We start from the raw sequence: 17,535 nt of genomic DNA, 5'->3' as shown, positions 1-17,535 counted from the left end.
CGCCTTCCGCCAGCAGCCGACTCTGCGCCTGCAACCACTCGGCCCATGGACCTCCTGCCTGCCTAACGGTTCTCTCTTCTCCTCTGATTCTCTTCTCTCCTGCTGCTGCTTGCTCTCGGGGGACTCGGAAGTGTGGCTCTCCAGCTGGGCTGAGTCTCCTAAGAAGAACGTGACAGGTACTGCCTGGTGTGCATGTGAGTGAACATGTGTGTCCCTGGCATGCAGGCCCACGGAGCCGGTGCCCTGTGATGTGTAGCAGCTCTTTGTCAGCATGTTGGCGTCTTCTCGGCCGTCCCCTCTGCCTTCCTTTCAGCCCTTTTTAGGTCCCAGATCCAGCCTTGGAGCCCTTTGATGGGTGATGACCACATAGCACAGCGTGTCAGCAAATGCACCCTGGACCCGGAATGTGTGGGTTTAAATCCCGGCTCTGCCACGTCCTGGTCTCGGGTTACGTAACCTCTCTAGCCTCCCTAAGCGGATGCGGTAGCATCTCACCGGGAGCCTGGTGCACAGAAAGTGCTCAGGTGGTGGTGAGGCTCCCATCACCTTCCACCCTGTGAGATGGGCCAGCTGAAGATGGTTAGTCTCCCTTCAGGCTGTTAACCCGAGGCAGAGAGCTGAAGTCTCCAACACCCCAGCGGAGGCAGTGGCGGGTAGGGGGGTGGGGAGTCTTGTAACTGCTGTGAAATCACAGCCCCCATGCCCCAGGGATCCAGAGCTTGGACCTGCCTCTGGTCTCGGGGCTTCTGGACCTTGGGCTGCCTGGGCACCCATAGCCCTCAGGGACTTGGGCTTGTGCTCTGTGTCTGGGCAGAGCTGGGACAGAGGTCAGAGTGAGCTTACCTTTAGCCTTGGTTTTACCGGACAATGGTAGAAAAACCTGGATAGCAGTGTTCTCAGCTGTTAGATGGAGATGGTGTCAGGTAGAGGGAAGGGATTTCCAGAAGGGGCTTCTAGAAGCCCCTCCATTTTTGCGAGTGCCACCTGGTCCTCCTTCCCCAGCCCAAACCTGAGAGCAGAGGTGAGGGTCGGGGTTGGGGGACAAAACAGAAGGGTCAGAGGTTGAGGGGAGGGGGTTGGACCAGCCCCTCCCCTCACAGCCGTAGGCAGGGAACGGGAGGCGAACAGCCTGGGCGGGCAGGCGGGCAGAGGAGAAGGCAGCGGGCAGAGGACCTCTTGCCTGTCCCAAGCCCCTCGCAGAGTCATCCTTCTCGTGTTGCCTGTGACGAGGGCCTCGGCCTGAGCTAATCACTGGGCTCCCGTCCCTTTTTTCCCTCTCCCAAGACAGTGAGCCAGAGCCCACTTGGCCCACAACAATACATTTTATTCACCAAACGTATAGCCTGGCTGCCCGAGGGCCTATGGAGAGGCCGGCAGGCTGAGGCTGGCCTGGGAGGAATCACTTGTGAGAGACTGAAGGGACCTTGGTGGGACACCCAGGGTTTGGGGGGTCATGGAGAGCGTGGGGAGCCTGGGATGGGGGCCACCGTAGGGCTTGGCTTCTCAGGATGAGCCCAGCTGTTTGGAGAGAGAGCCTGAGGGGAGGCCATGTGGGCTGGGGGAAACCGCCAGACCAGGGCCGGAGTCTTGGGCGAGTCGCCACGTCTCTCTGGGCCGGCCTTGGTTTCCCCGTCTGGAATGTTGGCAAGTTCAGTGAGACTGGAAACTCAGAGGTAAGGGGCTGATGCTGGGGATCCTTGTAGATAAGGGGCCTCAGGCTGCTTGGGCTGGCATCCATCCATAAGTGGGCCCTGGGGGTTCTGATATGGCTCTCCAGCTGGCAAATGCTCGCTGCCTGCCAGGAGGTGGGGTCTGAGAAAGGCATGAGAAGGAACAGAGCCATGGCCGCTTCTCCTGGCGACTGTGGCCCTTGCCCTGATCTGCGTGCTGGTTTTTTGTTTGTTTGTTTGTTTTTTATAAATTTATTTCTTTATTTTGGCTGCATTGGGTCTTCGTTGCTGCACGTGGGCTTTCTCTAGTTGCGGCAAGTGGGGGCTACTCTTTGTTGCAGTGCGCAGGCTTCTCATCGCAGTGGCTTCTCTTGTGGGGCACGGGCTCTAGGCGCGCGGGCTTCAGTAGTTGGGGCTCGCAGGCCCAGTAGTTGTGGCTCGCGGGCTCTAGGACACAGGCATATGGCTCTCCAGCTGGCAAATGCTCGCTGCCTGCCAGGAGGTGGGGTCTGAGAAAGGCATGAGAAGGAACAGAGCCATGGCCGCTTCTCCTGGCGACTGTGGACCTTGCCCTGATCTGCGTGCTGGTTTTTTGTTTGTTTGTTTGTTTTTTATAAATTTATTTCTTTATTTTGGCTGCATTGGGTCTTCGTTGCTGCACGTGGGCTTTCTCTAGTTGCGGCAAGTGGGGGCTACTCTTTGTTGCAGTGCGCAGGCTTCTCATCGCAGTGGCTTCTCTTGTGGAGCACGGGCTCTAGGCGCGCGGGCTTCCGTAGTTGTAGCACGCAGCCTCAGTAGCACGGCTTCCGTAGTTGTAGCACGCAGCCTCGGCCTCTCGCGGGCTCTAGAGCGCAGGCTCAGTAGTTGTGGCGCACGGGCTTAGTTGCTCCGCGGCATGTGGGATCTTCCCAGACCAGGGCTTGAAGCCATGTCCCCTGCACTGGCAGGCAGATTCTTAACCACTGCGCCACCAGGGAAGCCCCTGCGCCACCAGGGAAGCCCCTGCATGCTGGTTTTGAGGCTTCAGAGGAACCTAAGCCCTTCCTCTCCTCCCCAAATCTCCCATTTCCTGTTTGCTTTATAAACAGTCTACAGTTTACATAGGGCATTAACCCCATCACCTTATACCATGCTCAGAACAACCCCACAAAGTAGGTACTGTTATTGTTCCTGTTTATGGATGAGGAAGCTAAAGCTCAGAGAGATTGTGTCCTCTGCAGGGTCACAGAGCTAATAAGGACAAGGCAGGACTGGACTTCAGACCCTCAGACTCCAGTTTGATGCTTTCGCATCACGACTCTCAGGCAATTATTGTGTCCAGTGCCATGTCCTATGGCACCAGTCCTGAGGCGTCTGTCTACCCTCATCAGGGAGACTCTTGTCTAAAGCACATGATCTGGTTGGGGAGCAGTGCCCCACAAGAAAATCCAGTGCATGACAGGAGCAAGCACTGTAGCTGAGTGATTGGATGGTTCCTGGAGGGGCAGAGATGGTTGGGTAGAATTGGGGTTGGTAAAGGGGAAGGCATTCCAAGCAGGGGGAACAGCTAAAGCAGAGGCTTGGACATGAGTGTGACGGGCACACAGTGGGCGCTTGATATACGTGTTGGATAAATGACTGCTGCCTGGAGAAGAGGAGTTGTGTCAGGGAACTTGGGGAGCTCAGGTTGTCAAGAAAGACTGAGCTTGCATTTGGCCTTTCTTCTTTAGGCAGCAGGGACCCAGTGAAGGTGCTGGAGCAGTGGATTGACTCAGCAAAAGCCTCATTTAGAAGACTAAGTTGGCAGCCAGATCAGGCAGGAGCCAGGGGTCTATCCAGTTGGTAGCTAGAGGAATGCAGGTGTGAGGCAAGCGTGGGGCAGGGCTCTGGGGCACTGCCAGAGCCCCAGCAGATCCAGCCAGGGGCTCTGAGAAAGGCACAAAGATGAAATGGATGAGACCCTGACAAAAAGTCCCCTTCCAACGTGGGAGGGACTCTTCTCTCTATAAGGAGTACTCCCCTTCTCCACGCCACTGCCAAACGCTTCCTATCTGAAGACAGGAGGCTCGCTCCACTGCATCTCCCCCTCCCTCGGGCTGACTGCCCCAGTCTTCCAGGCCTTGGCTGGGAGGGGATCCAGAGCAGCCTCTGTGGGATGACATCACCCACCGGCCTGCCTGCCGAGTGGTTTCTCATCTGGATACCTGCTCCCAGCTCACACCCATCTGTGCAGCCCTGGGCAGGCAACATCCTAAGAGGTAGATGCCAGAGAGTGTGAGCTTGTGCTGGGGGAGGGGAGGGCAGTGAGGAAGACAGAGTGTCTGTCTGTGTGTCCATATGTCCGTCCCCTAGGCTGTGTGCTACTGCCTGTCTTCTGTGCTCTGGAATGCCTGGAGAACATTTTCTTAACTTTTCTACCTGTGTCCCAGAGTGTCAGTCTTCAGAAAGCTCAGGCCAGTTTCCAAGGGGTGGCGTGGAGGTGGGAGCAGTATGTGGGTTTTTCCCCTTTGAAATCTTGCCTCAGATTTCCTTGGCTTGGATTAAAATGACCTGATGTCTCTTCCATTCCCCAGCACCCCGCTTATCCTCTCGAGCAGCTTTTGGCCACAAACCCATCACTCCTTGTTTCTCCCTGCCTCTGTTTCCCCATCTCCCCTTTTTCTCCCTTCCAGAATTTAGTTCTCTAGTTTCCCCAGATTTCAGAGGTGAGGCCCTGCCTGGTTTATCCGTATTGGCTCAAAGCAAGCCGTTAAATCACTGTTCATCTATCTGTCCATTCATTCATTCGTTTCACCAACAGTTACAGAGTGCCTACCCCCAGTGGACACTGTGGTCTGGGCAACAGATGCTACAAGAGTCGAGAAGAAACCCACACTCCGGTCTTTATTAAGCAGCGACTATTTGCCAGATGTGGGGTGGGTAGGATGAGGCAGGGCCCCTCCTCGGGATCAGTGGCTCTCTATAGGCCACAGACAGGGCACAAGTCAGGACACAAGCAGCGGTGTCAGGAGGACATGGGTTCGATCCCAGCTGTGTGACCTTAGGAAAATTGCCTCATGAGCCTTATTTAGTCTGCCTGTGTGTGAAATGTGGCTATAACAAGGGCCTACACCTGGGTTGTTCTGAGGATCAGATATGGTCTGCATTAGGTAGTGCTGTCCCGAGTGAGCACTAATGAAAGCTTGCTATTAATTGTCAGCACCATCTGGGCTCTCAGGATCTGGAAGCTCTCTAACCAGCTGGAGAACTCCTGTCTTCTGTTTGTATCTTGAGGTTTTCCTTTCCCACAAACTGGAAAGGGAGCCCCTGTGTCCCACAAGGGCAGGGGCTGGCCCTTTTTGTGCTGGGTGCACTCATTGCCAGCCCCCCGGGGACACAGTGGGAGGTAGTCTCTGTCAGCTCCGTGCTCAGCGCTGCCTCTGTGCAGCTAGCAGGGGTAGGCACGGAAGCTGGCCCAATCTGAGCGCAGAGCCAGGCCCGCCCTGCTGCCTAGCTGTTGGTTGCATTTTGGCCTGAAATACAATCTTGGCTTCGGATGGGCTGCCTGGGGCAGTGCCTGTGCACATCCATGTGGCAGGCCTCAGCTGGGACAGGGTCCCTCCTGGGTCTCCAAAGGACTGAGCTGGGGCTGCAGGGTCCACACCTCATGGGAGAAAATTGCCAGAGGCAGTGGGTGTCTTTCCCTTCCATCGCCCCCGCCCTAGGTTGGATGGAGCCTCCCGCACAGAAAGACCCAAAGATCTAAGCAGCCTTTCTCACCCTGGCTGTGTATGAGAACCATGGGAGAGGAGGGGTTGTCTAAAAAATACCTGAGACCAATTCATTCTGCATCTTTGGGCGTGGGGCTCAGGCATCAGTGTACTTTAGAAGCTTCCCATATCTTGTGGGACCAAGATGAGGATCACCGTGCTAGGAGAATGGGATGTCTGGAAACAGAAATCAGAGGCAGTTCTGTAATGGAAAGAGAGATGGGCTTGAACCTAAAACACTGAGTGAATTTGGTTCTCTCCATAGCAACTGTGTGAGCTGGGGCAAGCCTCTTGTCTTCTCTGGGTCTCTGAGGTGTCTTTTGTGAAGTGGGAAGGTAACAAGGTTATTGTGGGGATAAAATGGGACAGTGTATGAGCCTGGCATAGAACATTTGCCAAGTTAGACTCAGGCAATGTGGGGAAGGTAGCTGCAGGCTGAAGCACCAAGGGGGCTGTGTGGAGCCTGGGGACCCTCTCAGCCATTTCTATAGCCAGGCTGGTGGTGTGAAGCCCCCAGCCTTTCAGGAGACTGGTAGATGTATAGGGTGATAGACACAGAGTTTAAGAAGTATGCTAGGAATTCCTCTTGCCGGGGAGATGGAGGGGGGTCTGGGAAGGCTTCCTGTAGGAGGTGACCAGTGGGTCTCTGGTTCATGGATCCTTTCAGCTCCTAGCCGGCCATGTGTTATCTTAGGCGCTCTGTCCCCACTGCACCCTAGTGATGGTAATAGTGAGGCGCAGAGAGCTTTCAGCAGCACATTCAATGCCGCACAGCCAGTAAGCCGAGATGGGCACCCAATCTGTCTACCTTCCAGCCTGGCGTTAGCTTAATAAATGTTGCGCTGGTCCAGTGGCTAAAGAGGACAGAGAAGCTGCTCGCTCCCTGCCCTCTTCCTGCTTAGCCCCACCTTTTGACCCCTCAAGCTCCTGAAACTGCCAGGAGAGGGCAGCTGGTGGCTTCCGGGAGCCTGACCACAAGCCCCAGCAGAGCTTAAAGGCAGAGGGAGGCTGAGTCAGTCTCCATGTGGCTGGAGGGCGGCAGCCAGGCCGGACGATGCCCCGTCGGGAATCGCGCCTGGGGGCACGGGCCTGAGGCTGGTCCCCGGGGGCCCAGGCCCGTGGGCTGAGTGGTCGCGCCTTGGTGAGCCCGAGGGGCAGCAGTGGAGCCGAACTTGAGGAAAAGTTGGCGGGGGGCGGGCTGGGCTCTCCAGCGCTGGCGCTGGGACTTTCTTCTTGGGTTTCAAGTAAACAGTCTCGGCCCTCCTCCCCCTCCCCTGCCTCCACCCCCGGCTCCTCATTCGATGGGTCTCATGTGTTTCTATTTAAGGGCTGCGAGTAAACCCCAGTGATTGGCGGCCTCAAACCCTCTTGACTTCTCGCCTGGGCCCAGCCTGCCGTGGAGCCGTCCTCTCCCGCTCTCTCCCTCTCCCGCCCAAGGGGAGGACTGCTGACTCTCTTTCTCTGGGTTTACAGGGGTTGGGGAGAGGCCCGAACCCTCCTCCTCGCCTGGCCTTTCCTCTCGCCTCTGCTTCGGCCTCAGCCCCCATGGGCCACCCGCCCGCCCACCCGCCTGCGGCCCTCCCCTCGCACCCCTGCGGCCGAGGGGTCCGGAGAGACCACGTCCGCCCCAGGCCTCTCCTCCGACTCCCTCTCCCTCGTGCCGGGCTGTGATTAATTCATCGCGGCCGCAGGCTTTTTCCTCTGAGTCCCCTCGGCCTCTGTCTCGTCTCTGTCTCTCCCTCCGCGCCCCCCACCGCTGGCCCCCAGCTCCCCATGTCCCCCGGTCCCCGCGGCACAGCGGGCCGGTGTGGGGCCCTGCTATATGGCCTGTCCTTGGGGCCCGGCGAGCTGCGAGCCCTGGCTGCGGGCGGCCCCTCCGAGCGGCGCTGGCGACCGAGCAGCCTCCCCCGAGGCCGATGGACAGGGGGCGCCCCGGCCGCGGGGCCATGGCTGGCCGCTGGCTCACCGCATGCTTTCTGCCCTCGCCAGGTGCCGACACCCACGCCGAGCCCATGATCCTGGAACAGTACGTGGTGGTGTCCAACTATAAGAAGCAGGAGAACTCGGAGCTGAGCCTCCAGGCCGGGGAGGTGGTGGATGTCATCGAGAAGAACGAGAGCGGTGAGTGCCCAGCTGGCTGGCCGGCCACTCGGGCGAGGAGCCCAGCTGGTTTTTGTTCCCCTCCTCCTCCCCCACCTCTGCAGCTATACGTTATTTCCATCTGGCGGGGAGAGGGCCGAGGAGGCTGAAGTTTCCCCTGTTGGTTTGGGCTGCAGGCCAGCAGTTTGCCTGATGGTGGAAGAATGTCTCCACCACTCAGGGTAACTAACTGGCTTGTGTTAAGGCAAGGCCAGGGTGGCAGCATGGGCACGACTGTCCAGCCCCTGTTCAGGGTCCCTGTGCCCTCTGAGGCCCGGGGAGGTTGCTCCCAGCTCGGGGGCATCCTACATCAGCTTCCCCCTTGGGGCCATATTCCAAGCTGGGGACGAGGCAGGGGTGGGAGGACCCGGCCGGCTGGTGGGGAAGGCAGGCCATGACGTCACTGTGGGGTCCCGGGTCCTCAGGCGGGTTGTCTGAGGAAAGGCCAGGCCTGTGGAGGTTGGCTAGTGTCTGGTCGGTGAGCTGACTGCCCCCTGCTGAGCTGAAGGCCAGCCAGGCCCTGGGAAGAGGGCCCAGACAGGGAGATGAAGTCAGGTCCTGGGTCCAGGGAGGGTCCTGCAGCGGGCCGCCCGGTCATTGGGAACTGAGGCTTTGTCTTGGCTGTCCAGGGGCCTGCCAGTTCCAAGGTTCTCACCGAGTAGGCCTCAGTGCCCTTGGCAGCAGGAGTCTCTCAGGTGGAGAGAGGAGGGCCTGAGCCCCTCAGTCTGAGGTGCAGGTGTGTGTGACCCCTGCAGAGCCAGGGGTGAACTCTGGCCCAGGACATCCATCATCAGTTTGCTCATGACCTGCTGGCGCTTGAATTGGTTCCTGGGGTGTTCTGTTTTGGTTTCGGTTTGCTGTGGGGGAAGGCCCCCTTGCGGGAGCATTGGAGCCTCTCTGAGCTGTGTTTGGAGGACACTCCCAGAGGGGAGGGGCCTGTTCTTCTTTTCCTGTTCCACTCTATTCCCCTCCAGTATTTTAAGCTCTGACAGGAAGACAGATCAAAGGCTGTCTGTGCCCATTCTATAGATAGAATAACTGACACACAGAAAAATTGAGGGGAAGTGAGTCACCTGAAGTCAAAAACAGAACAGAACAGTTCTTGGGCCCCTGATTCCTATGCCTGTGGGCAGCAAGTAGCTGTAGAGATACTGAGGAAATCCCAGTGGGCCTCCTGGGGGAGGTGAGATTAGGTTCCTGCTGCAGGAGTCTCAGGAGCTGTGCTCTCTGAGAACAGGGCTGTGATGCCAACATAGACCTGACTCATGGCCCTCTTGGGTCTGGAGTCTTCAAAGCTTGTTCCCCTCAGAGGTGTCAGACTCTGCCCTTGTGCCTGGTTGGCAGTGGCTGTCGCTAGCATAAAGGCCTGGGCCCTTCACCCCAGGTGCCCACACTGGTCTCCTTCCTGCATCGCTTGGCTTTCAGCCTTTGTCACAGTACCAGCCCCACCTCCCCGCCCCCACCCAAGCTGCATTATCACAGGGGCCTGGGCCTAGGAACCCTAAGCACCTCAAGACCCAAAAGAAGGGCTCTCTAATGGTGGGATTGGAGACACCCACTGAGGAGAGAGAGAGATGTTTGTTTTGGGGCTTGCTCCAAAGGAAGGCGTGTCGGCTTTTCCATATAAGGTCAGGGCTGCTCAGAAGTAGACTTCTGGCTTAGGGACCCTCTGCCTTGTGTCACCAGCACAGCTATATAGCCCTAAAGCAGCAGGAGGAGTGAGCCCCTATGTCTCTGGGTACCAGCCACTGGCGAGGATGGCTGAAGAGGAGACCCCACACAAAAGGCAGTCAGCCTGTTGTCAGCCTCCCTGCTTCCCTTTGCCTCCCACCCCACATCCAGGACCCTGCCTAGGAGTTGGAGGAGGGAGAGCCTTGACAAAGTGGGGCTTTTGTGGCAGGTCTGGAAAGTATTAGGCACCTCCTTCTCCTGAGGAGTCCCCGATGGCTGTTTGAGGGGGCTCAGGTAGCCCCCCAGAGCAGCCCAGTCTGGTACACTGATCCTCTGAGGGAGCTACTATCTCTAGAAGCAGGATTCTGCCCACTACCATGTACCGGCTGGGTGACTCCAAGTCCTTTGCTCCCCTGGGCCTCAGCTCTCCTTTCTGTAAAATGGAGACAATCTCGTGGCTGCTTGGAAACGGGGCCTGGAGTAGATGACCTCCCCAAGCCCCCTCCCAGATCTGGGCTCCATGGCTGGGAGACTCCTTAGGGCCCTGCGTGTTGGGTAGACAGAGCCCTGAATGTGGCCTTCCCACTTCTCTGGGCTTTGTGTCTCTCCCCTTGATGGAAACAGCTGCTCAGCAGCAGATATGTACACGGGGACCTTGGAGTGCTGTGTCCACGGTGCAAACCCACACCGTCTGTTGCTGTCAGAAACAAGGAGGCCTCCTAGAGTGTACAACCAGCATAATCAGAGAAACTAAGTGGGTGGAGGGGAGCAAGGAAGAGGGCCAACTGCAGATCCTTGGGAGGGTGGTTTCGCAGTTCAAGGAAGCTGGATGGCTGACGGTGGGGGAGGGGAGGTGTGTTGGGCATCCTGCAAGCTGGCTTTGGAAGGAGTGGTGAGTGAGGCTTTTGAACTCTGGAACAAAGACCCAATTGTGATGCCTTTGACCTTAGGACTTGGTGGGCGTGTTGAGGCATTTCCACTTAAATTGTTGGGGCAGTAGCCCCAGTAAGCACCACCCTACCCCCTGGGGCCTTGCCTTGCCCGCTGGGAGCCAGGACTCTTCCTGTGTCCCCTTCTCGCTTGGCTGAAAGTCCCTCGAGTAGAATGTTCAAAGAGGGACCCAGCCATCTCTGGTTCTGCTTGCTCATCAGAGCCCTCTGGCAGGGACCACAGCCCCTGAGGGATTTGGAAGTGTGCTTGCGCCAATGCTCTGTAATCTCATTGGTCTAAAGAGAGGTGTGTCTGATGAAAGGCAAGTCAGAGTCAGTAAACAGTAAACACCAGGTCCAGGCCATGCACTTCACATGCATCATCTTACTGGCATCATGGAACGACCCCGTGTGGTAGAAGGCACTCTAATCATTTTGCGGCTGAAGTAACAGGCTAAGAGGTTAAGTCATTTCCCTAAAGTCCCAACAGCTGAGATCTCTCCCTTCTACAGAGGAAGTGTGGGGAGGGTGAGAATGGGCTGATCCTGGGAGGGATCATCACTGAGCTGGTGATGCTGTGGGTCAGGGACAGACATGGGCTACCTGAGGGTGGCGTATACCCAACACCAAGGACAAGCCTATTCTAGGGAATGTAAGTGGATAAAAGTCAAAGACACCCACAGTGTTGGGAGCTGAGTGGCTTCAGGGAAAGCATTTTTGATCAAACAGTGGGCCTGGGGCCCAGCCAGAAAAGGACTCTTTTCCTTCATTGATCAGGGACAAATCTAGCAGAAAGATTAGCAACTTTGTTAGCTTTGCCAACCATTTTTGTCTTGTCCTTGAAAACCCCTCCACCCTGACATAAACAACAATGCCTGAGATACCACCTTTGTAGGACATTCTTACACCTCAAAGACCACATTGGTTTTACCTTCCAGGAGGCAAAATCTGGTCTAACTTCTGGCAGAATGGTGATGGCAGGGTCCCAGTTGCTCTGATTTCTGTGTTAAGCAAAGCTGCTTCCAACTTTCCAGGATGGTTTCCTTCTCTCAGGGTTAGGAGCCAGGGGAGGATGTGGGGATATGAGTCAGCAGATGCTCATTCTTTTCCTGCCCCAGCTTTCCTTCTCTGAGTCTTTGCGTCTTTCCTGGCACTAGTGTGATAACCCTGGGAGATCTTATACTTCCTTAGAGGCACATAGCTATTCGACTAAGGTAAAAGCATTGTGTTGGCAAGAAGTTTTGAGCTCCTGGTCCATCCAGGTGGGAAATTGTACAGGTGAGAAAACTAAGCCTTGGGGAGTCTGAGAATCTTCAGTCCCCTCCAAAGTCAATGCTTTAGTCCCAATTGAGTTGTGAGCAGAGGACAGATACCCACTTAGACTTGCTCAAGAGTCTACTGAAAGAATTCGGGAAAATCTCACCAGAATCCCAAGGGTGGGAAGTACATCCCAGCCGCACAAAGACTGGGAACCAGAAAGCTGGCACGAGACAAAGCAGCTCCTCTTCTTGGGTACCATGTGGATTTAAAGTCCAGCTGTCATCTTCTCCTAACTGCAGACCAACCTTCCTTGTCTTCCTGTTCTCTTGTAACAGTGGCCTGTTCACCTGCTGTTGGTATGTTGAGATAACTGCCACCAGCTGACAATGGTCTCTGGTCCTCTGAGTTCAAAATTTGAAGTTTGAATCTGATTAGTTTCTGGCCAGCCAATGGATGGGCAAACCTTAGATCAGGTGTCCAACCCTGGGCCAATCAGCTGTGTCCGGGGGAAGGGTCATGCGGTATAAACATGGCTACCTTGCCAACCTATTCAGCAGTGGCTGCTGGAGCACAGGTTTTAAAGAGAGGATGTATGGGGGGTAAGCTACCCCAGAACATGTTGGCTGCATCTATTTTACTTATTTAGCAGCTCTGTGTAGTGAAGAGAACAAAGAATCAGGAGTCCATTAGGTTTAAGATCTAATGCTACCCTAACTGTGTGATATAGCAGGAATCCATTTCCTCATGAGTCTAAGAGAATAGTGATACATCCTACATGCGCTTTTTTTTTCCTTCAATGAAATGTAACTATTCATTATTTGACGAATATCTTTATCAAGAAGACAAACTAATAAGCTTTCCCCTCAGACTGTGTGTCGTAATGATTATTTTGTGTTGTCAAAGATGATGCATTCTTCAGCCATGTATTTTGTGAGTTGGAATCTTCTTAACACTGAAGATGTATCTGTTCTGTTACTTAGGTATTTCTTCATGAACATTGTTATAACTGGTTCTACACGGACTTTTTGTAAGTGAGAAATACACTGTATATACTCATCGTTTATTCACTCTTTCATTTATTTCTCAAGTCTTGAATACCTCTTTTGTCCCAGGCTCTATGCCAATCGGGTGCCTACCCATACGATTCCTGCCTTTATGGAGTGTAGACTCTAATTAATGTGAGCATGCTGGGTACTTAATGGGTGGACTGTACTGTGAGACTGGGATAACTCTGCAGATTTTCTGCTGTCTTAAATGGACTTCTATATATCTTCTATGTCTTTTACTTAGATTCTGTGCTTACTAAGGAACCTGCTGATTGGTAATTCAGATTGCCAATCTGCTCTTGAAAAGACATGTCCCAATAAAGATAGGATAGGCTCTTTCTAGAAGGGCAGGTTTGTTGCAGTCTGCATTACAGATAAGTGAACTAACACTCTTAACTCTGTAACAGCTTTTTAAGTGTTTGGTTCCAGTGAGCCAGCCCCATTTAGATGTGGTGACTGGTCCCCACGAGGTCCTGTCCCAACTGACAGAAAGCCTTGATCTGACACCCTTCTCTAAGTACAGCACATGTATGGTCCTGCTGTGTCAGGCTAATCAGCAATTCCAAAGTCCATTCTGGTCCAAGACTGTCTCTGGTGTGCGGTTGTTGCCCACTGCATGAAGCTGCCTGGAAGGGAAGGGGCCATCGAGTATAAATCTAGGAACAGAAGTGAGCATCCAAATCCAGCCTTGGGCCCCTCAGCCCAGCTTTAGTCACCTGGGCTGGAGAAGGTTTTGAGAATGAGATGGCACGATAGCCTAGCAATTAAAAATATGGGTTCAACTTAGATAAGCCTGGTTTTAATATTGATTTGGCACTTACTAGTGGTGACCCTGGGAAGTTACTTGAATCCTCTAAGCATCAGTTTCCTTACCTGCAAAAAGGAGATAACTGTACCCACAGCTGTGGGGTTAGTATCAATATATGCTGCTTCAAGAGGAATTCAATGCTCAGTATGTGATAGTTGCTAGTAAGACCGTTGGACTGGGGCAGCTCTACCACAAACTGACTTTGGAACTCACCTCTGGTTAGATGCCCTCTTGTGTCCTCAGTTTCCCCATCTGGCTGGAAAATGGATTGCACTTCATGGTGTCTGAAGATTCTCTCAGCCCTGATGGTTTCGTGAGGTGGGTAGGGCATGGAGGGAGCTTACTACAGGGTAGTGACAGCAGGAGACCATGCTGGGACCAGAGTCGCCCCCCTGGAGCCTTTGCTTGGCAGCTACCCTTGGCCCAGCCTGTGACAGGAAGAAGAGTTGGAGTCAGATTCCCCGTGGTGACCCAGGAGTAGACCTCATGCGATCAGGAGCTTCATGCAAGGCTGGGAAGAGGAGAGGCCCACCTGTGATACCCTCATGCTGGCTGTCACTCAGTGGCTCTGTTGCATGGCACAAAACTGAAGTGCTGGGGGCAAGGGGACTGGCTTAGTTGGGAAAGGCTGCCTGGAGGAGTTGGAGACATTGAGCTCGGCCTTGGAGAGAGGGGGATTAGATAGGAGAGAGGGGAAGGAATTCCAGTTGCATGTGAGTGGAGTGCCAGGTGGAAGGGTGGGCCCACTGAGGCTAAGACAGGAAGGCAGGTGTGTGGTTGGTTGCCTCAGGAGGTGTGTCCTGGTGAAGAAAGCGGAAGTTGAGCAGCAGTGGATGGAGAGGAAGAATGGGACCGCAGAAAACAGGTGAGCAGGAGAGGGATCTGAGAATAGTAGTATTTGAAGCACGTGATCCTGGCTGTGGGGAGGAAGATGTCAGGGGAAGGTGTGTCCGGGACTGGCAGTAGCTCTTCCCTCGAGCTAGCTCTGCGCGGACAGTTGTCAGGAAGACATCCAAGGGCTTGTCAGCACTGAGTGCTGCCAGCCACCTGCCTGGAGCCAGCTGCCAGGCGGCCGGGTGGGGCCGTGGGCCCCCAGGCGCTCCCTCTGTCTCACCTCCACCTGTTCAGGTGGGGTGAGTGGAGTCGCCGGTCACACGGACCTCACATTGGCTGTATGGACCTATTGTGTCCCACGGCCTTTCGCTGAATAGACATTTCTGAACAAAAGATGTGGTTCCATGATGACCTTGGAAATCCATCCAGCTGAAGTGCCAGAGTGACACCAGCCCATCCCAGCCTCAGCCCTGGAGCAATACGTGGCTGCCACCCCTTTTTGGGGGGAGGGGGGCAAGCAAGATTTCACTGAGTCCTTTCACAAGCATCTCAAATGCTGCTTTTCTGGGTTTGAACACAAGGGGACCAGTTGAACCACACACTGCCCAGACCCCAGCAAGGCCAATCTTCAGGTGGTCAGTCGTCACTAAGTTCATATTACTTGACTAAGTGCCAGGCTGGTTGGTGCCCAGAGGTGACAGAAGCCAACAAAGTCCTACACTTATGGGGCTCACATGTGGTAGGGAAACAGCCATATGTAAACAAGGAAGATAAGTCTAGATTTTGAAAAGTGCAGTGCAGGAAATAAACAGGCACTATGATAGAGATTAAGCAGAGGAAGGAGGTGATAGAGTGTGTCCGGGAAAGGCCTCTCTGAAGAGGTACAAGTGAAGCTGAGAATGCTTGGAGCTCGGTGAATAGAGGAAGAATCAGAGGCTAGTTGCTCTGGGGGAGAGGTGGTGAGGACAGAGAAGTAGGAGAGGCCACGTGGTACCAGGCCAGGGCGTGCTGTTCTAGGGGTAATGACCACCGCACACCAGGTGGGAGTCTTATAGTGTAGCAAACTGGTGACTCCACTCCCCTCCCCAGACATACCCTGACCCAGGTGCCCCGGGGATGCGCGCGCGCACGCACGCGCGCACGCACGCGCACAGACACACGCGCGCGCACGCGTGCGCTTTGTCCCCAGGAGAAGCGACAGACCTGCTGAAGTGCAGGGAAAAGATCTCTCCGCACATTTCCTGCACTCTTACATAACGGATTTCACCCTGGGACTGTAGCACTTTCTGGGTTATAATTTCTCAGGACCTCGGGGAATTTGGGTTGACAAATTGCTACCCCTTGTTCTTTCCCCAGATCATCCCGCAGCTGTGTGATATCACACCCCTCAGCAGTTGGGTATTCAGTAATCGCTCTGCTGGATATGGGGTTTGCCCCGCGTGACAGCCCTCATCTCTATCAGCATCTTTTCAGATTCCGTAACCTCATCCTCTGGGTTCCCGGGGCTGACCTGGACTCCCTGGCCTCGTTGTGGGGGAACAGCCAGGGTGAGTCAGTCGTGAAGGCTGGTGTTCACTGGGGTCTCCATCCTGGGAGCTGAGCTGTCGAATCCCAGGAAGTGGAGGGAAGCTTCTGGCTCATGTAACCCCGAACTTCATTTCTATCTATGTTTGGAATATGCTGTATGGAATTATTGCGGGGGGGGGGTTGTTATTTCATTTAATTGTCTCAGCCCCAGCTCTACATTCCCTTCTAAGTCGGGGACCTCTCAGCCTCATGCTAAAATGCATCTGCCTGTGTAAGCTTTTATTGGACTGGGTTGTGGGGAAGTGGCCCAGGCACCATGGGAGGTGATGGAAAGCCAGACTCAGAGAAGGAGTCAGCCAGGGACTGGCCACAAAGTGAGTGAACCATGAGTGGGTTTCTGAGCCTGGTGTGCTGTGATAGCAGAGCCCTCTCTCCTGCTGTATCTGGCCCACTGGCACTGCCACTGGCCACCCTTGGATCACTGTGTCCCAGAACCTTGTGTTTTAAGGGATGTTCTAAGCCCAGTGGCCTGAAGCCTGCGTGTCTATTCTCTGGAGACTCGTGCTAGGGGGATTATTGGGGAGGTCAAAGCCACCGGGGGAGCAAGTGGCTGCTTATGCCAGCTAGTAGGGGATTTGGGACATTTTTCAAGGTGACCTGTTTCTGAATCAGAATAGCTTGTTTTACAAGATAGAAAACCATGTGGTTTATACAACGTCTTGGTAAGAGGAGCGGCAGATGTTGGCATTCTCTCCTTTCCAGGCAGAAATTGAAACCCAGAGTGGTTAAGTGACCTGCCCAGAGGTTGCACAGCTGGGAGGTGGGGCATGGGCTTCCACACTATTTATCCAGTGCTGTTTGTACAGTGTTTGGAAATCTGTAATGCAATCAGTGTTTGCATTTCTCTTCCTTGTGGGTTTTACTCCAAACCCCAGAGCGCTCTGCTGTGTGAATTCTCCAGGCCACAGAGAGCAGGAGAGCAGAGGTCAGTCCCGCTGAAGCCCCAGCTGGGGTAGGAGCAAGGCCAAGGGGTAGGGCAGAGGGGATATGAAAGGGAAGGGGAGTTTGCTAGCTCCGTTTCCTGCAGAAGAGTTGTGGGTGTTCCAGTGTTTGGCTCAGCCAGGTCCACGGGGCAGGGCTGGACTGGATGGGTGGATGGGTCAAGGGCACTTGGGATCTCACCAGAGATCCGCTCACCAGGACTGAGGGTGTGAGAGCAGAGCCTGGGCTGTGCCTGGGTCATGCCGGTCAGGACGCCTTCCCCTTTATCCAAATAAATAAGGCCTGTCCTGGCCCCGCCCCAAACCCCACAGGACCCAACGAAGAGCTCCATTGAAGTAATCGCCCCTATCTTCCCATTGCTGGAGGTGACGATATTCTAGGGCTCTCTCTTACCTGCAAGGTAAAGGCCCAGATGCAGTGAGTCCATCACATTCACAGTGCACCTACCATGCGCAAGGCAGGAAGCACAGTGCTGCTGGGGCCAGATGGTATACTGAGGGGGCGGGAGGGCGGGACCAGAAGGTACAGTCTGCTCCCGGTGCCTTGGGCTTCCATGAATACTGTCAGGTTCAGAGGTGGGGCAGTGGCTGGGGTGGGTGGTCAGGGAAGTCTTCTGGAGAAAGTAGGCCTTGAACAAGGATCTGAAGGAGGAAAGTGCTCCAAGCTAAGTGAATGACATGTGCAAAGGTGTGGAATGGCACAGATGAGGGGGATCCAGCCAGGTGCCGGGGCTGCCCGAGAGGAGACATTCCCCTAGCGATAAACAGGCCGGAGGGGCGCCTTGAGCGCCTCAAATGTCAGGGGCAGGAGACAAGCTGCAGGAGACATTTCTGACCACATGCCCGAACCACCCCCCGCTTTTTTTTTTTTTTTTTTTTTTTTTTGCGGTACGCGGGCCTCTCACTGCTGTGGCCTCTCCCG

General features: G+C 54.8%; 1 protein-coding gene across 15 annotated transcripts in view; it reads left to right on the top strand.

Annotated features, from left to right (window-relative positions):
• SH3PXD2A (SH3 and PX domains 2A) overlaps positions 1-17,535 on the top strand; it is a 246,105-nt gene that overhangs the window by 178,952 nt on the left and 49,618 nt on the right. For 12 of the 15 annotated variants that reach the window (XM_028481821.2, XM_028481822.2, XM_028481823.2 and 9 more), the window contains 2 exons: positions 132-176; positions 7,388-7,519. In XM_028481821.2, coding sequence (XP_028337622.1) covers positions 132-176; positions 7,388-7,519 — 177 coding nt within the window. Of the gene's footprint in view, positions 1-16; positions 177-6,412; positions 6,540-7,387; positions 7,520-17,535 lie in introns of those variants that run through there. The other 3 variants (XM_028481824.2, XM_007130569.4, XM_028481820.2) reach the window with 3 other exon arrangements.

This window comes from Physeter macrocephalus, chromosome 20 (assembly GCF_002837175.3).
Source record: "Physeter macrocephalus isolate SW-GA chromosome 20, ASM283717v5, whole genome shotgun sequence".
Taxonomy (NCBI): Eukaryota; Metazoa; Chordata; class Mammalia; order Artiodactyla; family Physeteridae; genus Physeter; species Physeter macrocephalus.
Note: the sequence above shows the minus strand (reverse complement) of the source record. Positions and strands in the feature narration are given on the sequence as shown.